The sequence below is a fragment of the Sylvia atricapilla genome, chromosome 14 (assembly GCF_009819655.1).
Source record: "Sylvia atricapilla isolate bSylAtr1 chromosome 14, bSylAtr1.pri, whole genome shotgun sequence".
Classification (NCBI taxonomy): domain Eukaryota; kingdom Metazoa; phylum Chordata; class Aves; order Passeriformes; family Sylviidae; genus Sylvia; species Sylvia atricapilla.
The window spans coordinates 11,345,381-11,355,527 of NC_089153.1; the positions used below are offsets into that span (position 1 = coordinate 11,345,381).

At 48.9% G+C, this 10,147-nt stretch overlaps 1 protein-coding gene across 1 annotated transcript; it reads right to left on the reverse strand.

Annotated features, from left to right (window-relative positions):
- On the reverse strand, positions 1-3,941 carry LOC136367469 (uncharacterized). Its single transcript, XM_066329111.1, has 2 exons — positions 3,859-3,941; positions 1-2,173 (listed from the first exon to the last, which is right to left on the reverse strand). The coding sequence occupies exon 2, from the start codon at positions 2,169-2,171 to the stop codon at positions 1,182-1,184; it is 990 nt and encodes a 329-aa protein (XP_066185208.1). The 5' UTR covers positions 2,172-2,173; positions 3,859-3,941; the 3' UTR covers positions 1-1,181.
- Between the last annotated feature and the right edge of the window lie 6,206 nt (positions 3,942-10,147).

Below are 10,147 nucleotides of genomic sequence, written 5' to 3' on the forward strand. Positions count from 1 at the left end.
CCAGGACCTCCCAGCCTTGTGGGGATGCTTCTTGTCCTACAGACATCCCATGTAGCAATACCAGCAACATGAATTGTTTGTATACGCTGTGTGCAGGATGGTTGGAACATGCACATTTGCTTTTTCCATGTTTCAGTCTCGCAGCACAAAGTGAAGCTCAGTCAACATCATCAGCGTGGTCAGGTAGGTGAGAATACAGAAGCACAGGTAAGAAGGGAAACACGAGTTACTATTTTACATTCAGGTTCTATGAGCAGCAGCTCAGCATCCCTAGGCTGCCCCTGAGCCAAGGCTGCTCTTCTGAGCCTGCAGAGCTCTGTGTGGGCTCATGGGGCTCCTGCACCTGAGCAGCAAATCCCATGGGTGCCCGTGGTGTGCAGCCTGGCTCTGACAGTGCAGAGTCCAACATGAGGCCTGTTTCTTTTCAGCTGGCTCCACAACAGCCACAGCACTGCCATGGCAATACCAGGGCTCCCAGCTCTCCTCCTGCCAGGGGTAAGTCCAGGAGTAAAGGGAACAGGAGTTGTGCCAGGCTAAGCACCAGGGAAATCCCCACCCAAGGAGTTGTAATATTCTCCACGTTACCCTCCAGCAAATCCTCATAAAGGGCTCCTTATGATTTTTAAGGAATATTTCTTTATGCTACTGCTCTAATGGATGACCTCTCCAGTGGGATCCTGGTGCAGAGGCAGGGATCTATGATGGGTCTTCCAGTAAATGGTGTGACAGAGAGAGTGCATTTCGTACTGTCCAAGCCTTGGGCAAAGGGCTCCTTTTCGAATAACTGTTCCCAAGTGTCAGCAACATCTGGCTGCTTGGCATTGGCTGGAAAGCACTGGTATTTCAGTGTTCCCACTTCTTCTCCAGCACAGATGGGATTTATGTTCTCTCCAGCTCTCTCCAGCTTTTCTTCGTGCTCAGGGCAGTTCTAGGCTGTAGGTGGGAGGAGATGCTTTATGAACTGTTGCCTTTCCAAAATGAGAACTGATTGCTGTTTCCTTAGCAGATGAGACTCTGAATTGTCCCTTTGCCCACGGATGAGGGATATGATGGATCACAAGAGTCTGCCTGACTCGCATGCATGTTCAAGCCATGTTTTCTGTGTGAGGTCTCCAGGGAGAGCTGCTAGAGCACAGGGTGGTTATATCTTGTGAATAAAATTATTCTAAGCAGCTACTTCTTCACACTTCAGCAATGGCTGGGAGCAAACAAGCTTTTATCTTTGCTTCTTTCCAGATGCATCTGTGCTCTGAAATCCAGTTATGGATGGTGGCTTTTTTAGGTACCTGGAAAGACTCGAAGTATCTCTGCTTAGTGGGAACATCACCCATGACATTTTTGTCACACTGAGAAGTTTCTCTTCCTGCTTTTTCATTTATATCTGCTATATTGAACAAATTTTGCCTTCTTGCAGAGCAGGGCAGGGCTGGGTTTCCTACAACCTTCCCTCTGGCTGGAGGTGCCAACAGCCCTTCAGTGTTAATGATCATAGGGCCATTTTCTTTCTGACTGTGGCTATTCCCTAAAACTGTTCCCTCTTCCTTTCTGAGATACCTCAGCTCTGAGCATACAGCTTCTTTCTGAACTGGTCTTGGGGAGGGAAGCCTTGGAAAACTGAACACTCGTGGAAAACTGGTTTTCCCTGTGTTTTTTTCTTCCAGGTTTGTGGGATGAAGGTCATCATTTGGGGCAGAAGAGTTGCACTGTGAGTAACCAGTGCTGGCACTTTCACCATAGGAAGAAGCCTTGGAGGAGCAAAGATTTCCTGCGTTGGTGTAAATTTGCTCTAGGGGGTCCTCTCTGGACCAAAAGTCGATTTCTGCAGGTGAGACTTTTCCCAGTGGCACCACATTCGAGATGAAGTTGGTCAATTTATATTTTGACCTTTCCTGCTGGGTCCCCACAAGCGGTGGAGAACCTGACACATCTTCAAGGGTCTTTAGGGTCATTCTGTCCTGGCCCTTACGTCTGCTTTCCAGAAGGGCTGGGAAGGTGGGTCTGGCGAGATGGCAGATAGATTGGATGTAGTCATCACTGGAGTACGCGTCTGGGCTGGCTGCAGCACTTCCAGCACGTTTTGGGTTGCTGCTTGGATCCTCCATCGCCTCCTCGTGGGTTTCCCGTATGGTTGGGAGAGGCTTTGAAAGGCTCAGTCTGACCCGGGGTGCCATGGCTGCAAAGAACAGAGCAGACATGATCAGTGTGTGGAAACTCGCCGTGGCAAAGAAATCCTGGGCTTGTTTCTACCTGAGCCACCTGATGTCTTCTTGTGGTAAACATGGCTGTTAACAAAAACTGCATTTTATAAGTTTGCTCGCAGTACTTTTATATCCATGGCTTCATAAAGAGCTTCATAAATGTACCAAAGAAGCCAAGTCATTAAATGTGGCAGTAAATAGAAGGTTCATTAAGGAGATCAGCAATGATGCTCCCTCCTGAAGCAATGCAAGGGAGCATAGCTGGGGAAGTGTAGGGCAAGGGCGTGAGCTGGTCTCACTGCCCTTGCTGGAGCAGCAAGGCACAAACTGCTCTCCTTGTTTAATGCTCCATGCCTGTTCACTGTGACAGGGCTCTGGCTTCACCCTTAGTCCAAGCAGGAAGGAGCTGAACCCAACAGGAGAGGAGCTGCCCTTCCCCTGTGGGGAGCACCACCCAAATAAAGCAACATTACAGTGGTCTCTACTAGAAGGTGTAGGTGAGACTGTACAGGGTCACTTTTGTCCACAGCTTGTAAATGTAGCTATAGAGAGGCAGGTCCTCCCCTGAGTGCTTACATAGGGTCAAAGGGATTTAATTCATGTCCTTTATGTTCAAATAGTCATCCTCAATTCCTTTTTTGTGATGAATTTCCATCAAACTGCTCCCGTTACTCAGTTAAATATATTGAATTACAAGTATTTCAGTATATTTTGTGCTGCAGTGTTTTCTAACTGTACAGATTTTTTTTTTTCCTCTCCAAACACTCCCCACTGTGCTTTGCTTATCTCTCCTTCTGGAAGAAATGACCACATAGCCTGGATTTTTTTTTTCCTTTTTTTTTTTTTTTTACTGCTTCCCCCAGTGAAATTTGTATGTGACTAATCTGCAGACACAATATAGCTTTGTTGTGTGATTAAACACAAAAGTGCCTTGCTAGCTATTTTAATGCCTTGCTTGTCATTCTGGCTTTGTTGAACCTCCCTGCAAAGCCGCAGCTCGCACACGGAGCACAAATGAGCAGCTCCAGCCCAGGGCAGAGCTCTCTGGGTGCCCATCCCTCCCCAGGCTGCTGCTGGCCCTCACTGGTTCTTCTCGGGTGCTACTGGTAAAGCCAGCCAAACTGGGATGTGCTGACCTGACAGCAGGAGACGCTTGTTTTAAACCTTAGGGCCTTTTTATTAGCCTTTTCCCCGCCTGCTCTGTTTCTCTCACGTCTTCAAGCCTTAAAGAAAAGGCTTGTTCCTCCCTTCCCTCCGTGCCAGCCCTGGCCTGAGCTCGGCAGTGTCACCCCAGGCCCCGCAATGAGAGCGGCCGATGCTCCCGGCGAGGGGCGCGGGCACATCGTGTTAAATCACGATAGCGCTAAGCAGTAACCAAGTCCTGCCAACGCGCCCTTCCCCCGGAAGGAAATTAAATTACCCATTCGCAGTAAAACTCCTCCGATGATGGGATGGGTCAGGTCCCGGCGGGATGCGGTCCCCCGGGCCCTGGGCTCGGCGCTGGGGTCACCTCCCCGTCACCTGCGGCCCCGAGGAGCAGCGCCCGCTGCCCTGCGGCTTCCCTTCCGCCACGCCTTGAGCACGCCGGCTGCCAGCCCCCCTCAGAGGTATTCCTGGGGCCCCCCAGCACACAGCCCCTGCCCACGCCCTCTCCCCTTACCTGCGGGCTGCGGCCACGGGCGGCTGTGGGCTCCGCTGGCGGCACGGCTCTGCCCCGCTCCCCGCTCCCTGCTCCCAGCACGGGAGATGTGCTCACGCTAACCCATGCGCCAGCTCCCTGCCTCAGTCAGCTGATCCCACTGCCTGTTTTGTTGCTGTTGCTAAATATATCCCCTGGCTGCCTGCCCTGCCCGAGCCGCAGCCGGCGGGCGCCGAGGCACCGGGGCAGCCCGCGGGCACCGGCCGGCCCGGCCCCGGCCATCCCACATCCCTGCGGCCCGGCCGTGGCTGCCGGCAATCCCCGGGCGGAGGGCACCGGGCGCCGGGGCCGTGCTGCGGCAGGGGAAGGGCTGCCTGTGCTCCGGGCTGCCGTGGGCAAAGGGGAGCCCTAGTTCCTTCAGGCTTTACTGCTGGAAGGGGAATCCTTAGGGTTTGCGGCTGTTTTTCTTCCTTCTCTGCCTTATTTTGTGAACAAATTTGTGCTGGTTTGCCCAAGAGGCAGTGGGGGTTTGCAGCTTCGTTAGTGCTGCTCTCTTCTCTCCTCTGTCCATGCTCCCATTCTGCTCTGAGCTGAGCATCCCTGGGCTGAGCTGTACATCCAGGATTGAGCTGTTCATCCCGGGATTGAGCTGTACATCCAGGATTGAGCTGTACATTCCCGGGACTGAGCTGTACATCCCAGATTGAGCTGTACACCCCGGGATTGAGCTGTACATCCCAGATTGAGCTGTACACCCCGGGATTGAGCTGTACACCCTGGGCCGAGCCTGTACATCCCTGGATTAGGCCCTACATCCTAGGCCAAGCTGTACATCCCTAGGCTGAACTGTATCCTCCTGGGCTGAGCTCTACATCCCTGGGCCGAGCTGTACCTGCCAGGATTGAGTTGAACATCCCTGGGCTGGGCTGTACATCCATGTTGCTATGGAGGCACAGCAGCAGCCAGCCCTCATGGTGCCTCCCAGGGCTCTGCTCCACCAAGCCCCTCTCCCGCTGCTCCCAGTTTCATCCCTCTTCGTGTTTCTCTCAGACCACACAAGGGCATCACAGCAAATTGGTTTACCAGGAAAGCTGGCAGCATCCAGCCTTGTGGGTCCCTGGGCAGGGGAGACTTGCCTTAGTTTCCTGCTTTATTAACCTGCTGCCAACGGATTGCAATTCTGGAGTAGCCCCAGCGTCCCTCTCACAGCCTCTCTTGCAGCATCACGTTGTGTGGGGAGATGAATTGTTATGTTGCAGCAGAATCTTCCTTCTGTATTTATTTCCCAACGCTGTCCTCAGAGGCAGCCCCAACAGCTGCTGCTCTTTCCTGGGGAATAGCCATCCCACACAGCATTCCTGTGTGCCCAGGGAGTATGACTGCATTTCTGAGCCTTGCTGCTCCCCACAACGCCTTTCCTGACCTGCTGGAGGGATGAAGAGAAAGGCAGAAATCCTGGATTTAAAATGACTGCTTTCTTTTTAATGCAAATATTCTGTGTTACCAGCATTCAGGCTGGAATTGGCTGTAACAGCTGATTTAGTCACCCAAGCCCACACTCATTATTCAGGTTTTTCCTTTATCTCCAGTAAAAAGAAATAAGCAGCTAAACAGACTTGTGCATCCCTTCAGGATATGGTTCCAAGCAGATTATTTTTTTTCCTGGAAATAGCCATTGCTTAGCATTTCACTATAACAGGTATGTAAGCTTAAGCTGTTTGTCTGGACGTCTGGTGCCAAACAGCTGAATTTAGCTGAAATGACCCACAACCTTCATGCATTAAATTCCCAACAGCAATGATCAGCTGGGATCATGCTGAAGTAGCTCAGAGCTTCATTTTTTCCTTCTTGCTTGTAGGAAACATGATTACCATCAAAAGGAAAAAACCCTCAGACACCAACTATGCCAAGCAGCTGCAGTACGGAGCTTGGGAAAAACATCTTGTGAGGGAGATCACTGATCTGGAAATAAACTCCACATGTGCAGATGTGCATGAATACATTATCTTTAAAAAGAGTCTTCAAGATGGTTCCTCTGCCCTGATAAGTCCCTCCTCCCTGCTGGAGTTGCCTTCTTCTCAAAGGTTTGATGGACTGAATAGAACATACCAGATGAGAGGGACAAGTATAATATACATCCTTTTTTTCACCTCAACCACAGGCATTTGGTTTCTTCTTTCATCAGCTGTGTCTTCGAAAAATTTTAATTTAAAAGAAACAAGGTGCAACTTTGAATGCTTGTTGAAACAATGCCATTGGTTTCTCCCAAGCACTTGTGAGGATGGTTCCAGATAAATCATCCCAGTTTCCTGTATTTATACTCCCCAAGGGTGCAGTGAATCAGCATTCCTGGGTGCATGAAAACTGTCACCAAATGGGATTAATGGCAAAAGAGAACAGCAACAGCAGCAGTGCCTGAGCTGCAGAGGAAAACATCAGTTGTTAGTTCTGCACGGCTTGGTTGAGTGTCTGAGATATAAATGCTAACAGTTATTTCGTGGTTTGGTTTTATGTTTGTTAGTTTTGGTCTTTTTGGAATGCTTCCAGTTTTTGGGAAATCTGTGCAGTTTAGCAGAGTTGGGTAAGTGTAACAGGTGATGCTCCTCTGGGCATTTTTGAAGCTTGTTGGCTCTTGCCAGGGCTGGGGGATACAGTTAACCTGGCACTGAGCATCTCCACACCTCACTGCAGGTCCTCCTTGAAGGTGCATCAACAACCTGGAAGAACTGCTCCTCTCTTGCGTGTGGGAGAGTGACTTTTTACAGGGCAGATATTGAATGGGACAAGGAGGAGCAGTTTTAAATTAAGAGGAGAGATTTAGATTATGAAGAAATGCTTTATCGTGAGTGTGCTGAGGCACAGGTTGCCCAGAGAGGTTGTGGGTTCCTAGAAGTGTTCAAGGCCAGGTTGGACAGGGCTTGGAGCAACCTGGTTTAGTGGAGGATGTCTCTGCCCATGGCAGGGGGGTGAAACAAGATGATCTCTAAGGTCCCTTCCATTCCAAACCATTCTGTGTTTCCATGTTTGTCACTAAAAGCTTAGGAAAGGAAAATGTTTTGACCTGATTTGTGCCAGATTCCAGATGATTTGTGTTCTCTAATTACATCCCCCAGCCCATTAACCTCCTATGCATTACAGCAAGCAGCCACTACCATACCAGTGAAGATAATGCCATGAAATATTAATGAGCTGGTTTTGTATTAACTTGACAGTTGGGTTGGAATAGTTACACCCACAGCAGTTGTCTTGACTGCAGCTCACACAGCAACTGGAGGTGGCTAGGTGTGCCAACACTGTTACTGATGCACACAGATTTTCTGTGAGCTCCTGGCTCTGTCTTGCCCTTTTCAGGTGAGGAACCAGCTGCTGTGAGGGCAGCTGTAGCACATCGTCCTGGGGCACAAGGCTTGCTTGCAGGACCTGAGCTCTCCATCCACCTGGGAACATGGGTGGAGTCCTGCTGGGAGCCTTTGCAAAAGCTTAGAGGGATTTAGGTTTCATTGGGAGTTTAATTAAACTGGGAAATGATTCCTGGGAGCCTTTGCTGGGAGTTTCTAGGCTATGACATGGTCCTGGCTTCACTGGCAGTGGTCACTCAGGGCCAGCATAGATAGGGAGAGTTCTGTCCCAGTACAGACTTTCCTCAAATATACTTTGAAGTCTCAGAATTCCAAACCATGATGACAACTTGCTGGCTACCTCCTCTGGGAATTCATCCCAGGCTATTTATTTAAAATGATGTAAACATTTTTATTTCTGATGTCACTGATCTGCCTCTGATTAAATAGTATCTTTGCATGGATACATTTTTCATCATGCATCATGCATCACATGTCCCAAAGTGCCTGAATATTGGTGTGGGTTGGTCCCTTCTGGACACACCACACAGAGAGGCTGCAGAGCTGAGCATTTTGCATGTTGCAGATCTCAGTGAGGGCAGCACTGCCATCACTTGAAAACCTTCTCCTGCCTGGGGTCACATGAAACCTCCTGTCCTGCCAGCAGCCCGAGTCACCTAAAACAGGTTTGTCCTTCCACAGCTGTTGTGTTTCTTCAATAAAAGATTTTTAAAAATTGAATTACATTCATCAGTGGAACCTCCTGTCATGTTACCGGCCTCTAAACTTTCTTCTGGAGGAGCTGAGATGTCTTTAGATGCCCTGAGAAACAACAAACCCAGAAAACATCTTATTCTTGAGGTATTTCCAGTGATTTGAGTGGTGGGATTGATGATGTCTCCATTTCTCCACTGCAGGTGCTGTCTGTGTTTCTCTCCTGCAGGATTCCTTCTCCGCCCCGCCAGCCACAGTCAGGGCACAGAGAGCAGCACAGCAGCACCTTCTATTACACCCACACTGTGACGGGGAGCCGAGTGGGTTTGATTCCGTCTGATTGATTCCTGAGCGCATCTCGGCAGACCCAGGGATTTTCAGATAGGGATCACAGTCCAGCGGCCGTTCCATACTCGTTCGTACTTTTTGTGCCGTGCCACCATCTAGCGGTGATCTCCAGCGAGGAGAGGCATCCCCTGCTGCCGGGAGCCCGGGGCTGCTCGGCTCAGCTCCATCTCTGCGGGGATGCTGCTGGCAGCACTCGGCTGATGGAGCACAAAACCCGGCAGGTTAACCGGATCAGGCTTCTCCCACATGTGTCATCCTGCTCTGCTCCTTCCTGTGACCAGATTTTAGAAGCGCTGCTTGTGCTCGATGCGTTTCTGTGGCTCCATCGCTGCGGGCCCTGCTCAGCTCCGGGAGGTGGCTCAAGGAGGCGGGACTGGGAAAGGTGATGGGGAGAGCAAAGGTGAGAGGACACACACACAAACGCACATAGCCCCATGCACACACACTGCCCTAGTGGGGTTTCCAGGCGTTTATCTCCCAGGAAGGCTCAGCAGCATTTCTGATCCCTGTGAGCAAATCCAAGTGCTGAGCCAGAACTCCCTGGGGGAGGCTGGAAATCATCCCGTGCCCCCCTCGCTGGGGGACAGTCAGATTTGCACAGCACTTTGGAGGAGCTGCCTTCTGCCTGCTGTAATTAAGAATAACCTGAAAACTGCTTTTCTGACCAGGAATTGTAGCTCCTTGAGCTGCCTTTTAAAAATAATTTTTCCTCAGAGGCAGATGGTGGTGAAAAGGGCTAAAAATCTGACATAGGTCAGGAGAGGAAGATAATGCCTCCTGTGGGTGTCATCTTTTGGCATTTGAGAGAGAGAAAGCAAGACCAGGGGAAGGAGAGGCGTTGGACATGACTGACCCCACCTTGGGTGTCCCTCATGTCTGCCATGGCCACTCTAAAAATCTCAAAATCTTTGAAAGCAAAAGGCAATTAAATATCACCCTTGTCACAGCTGTAAATGCTGCATGAATTATCACAGTCAATGAACCCCAGGTTTGGGCTTGTCCGCTGTTTTATTGGGGAATTAAAGTATGTAAATTACTTTTGCAGATGGAAAGGGTTGAGGTGGCTCATTACCTGACTAAAGAATGCTGGACTTGGATACACTGCATGGTGCTCACTGAATAATCACAGTAAGAAGGGATCTTTCAAATCCTCAAGCAACAAACTTCAACCAGATGGGAAAGATTCAATTATGCTTTAAAGTAAACCTGGCTGTGTGTGTGCAGGACACGGCAGGAGAATGTGTGCAAAAGAATTTCATGGAAAGGAGCAATTGCTTAATCAATAGGATGTGCAAAGCAGAATTCACTCATCAGTCCAGAATAGAAGCCCAGATAACTGAGCCTTTTAAAGAGATGGATTTGGGCCTCAAGCAGGTTTAAGTGAGTTTGATTAATTTCTGTGCAGTTATCAACTCGGGGTTTTGGTCCAGTGACTTCTTGATATTTAGCCTTGGATAATGAATGTTTTAACAAGGATGTAGGACTTTGGCAGCAAGTGTATCCCAATCCCACTTCATTAAGTTGTAGAAATTGAATTGGTTTTGAATCTGAAGATGCTGGTTCTTTGTCCTCCAGTATCTCTGCATAACATCAACTCAATGAAAAAAGCACAGGGAAAAGCCAAACACTTTTTTTTTTTTTTTTTTTTTGCAAAAGGACACAGACATTTGAATTTAATAAATTATAAAATTAAAGATTCTAATTTATATATACATTTTTAATATACAAGAAATGGCTATTTATTGCAATTTCTGTGAAGGCATATGTAAGTGAATGGAAGTTGCATATAGATATTCAGAGGAACATAGCTAATACTGTGCATTGTAGGTGAGTAAATAAAACATTAAATGCATTATGTAATAAAATAAAACATAAAACCCTTTGAGTACTGGTAAAGCACCATTTCTAGA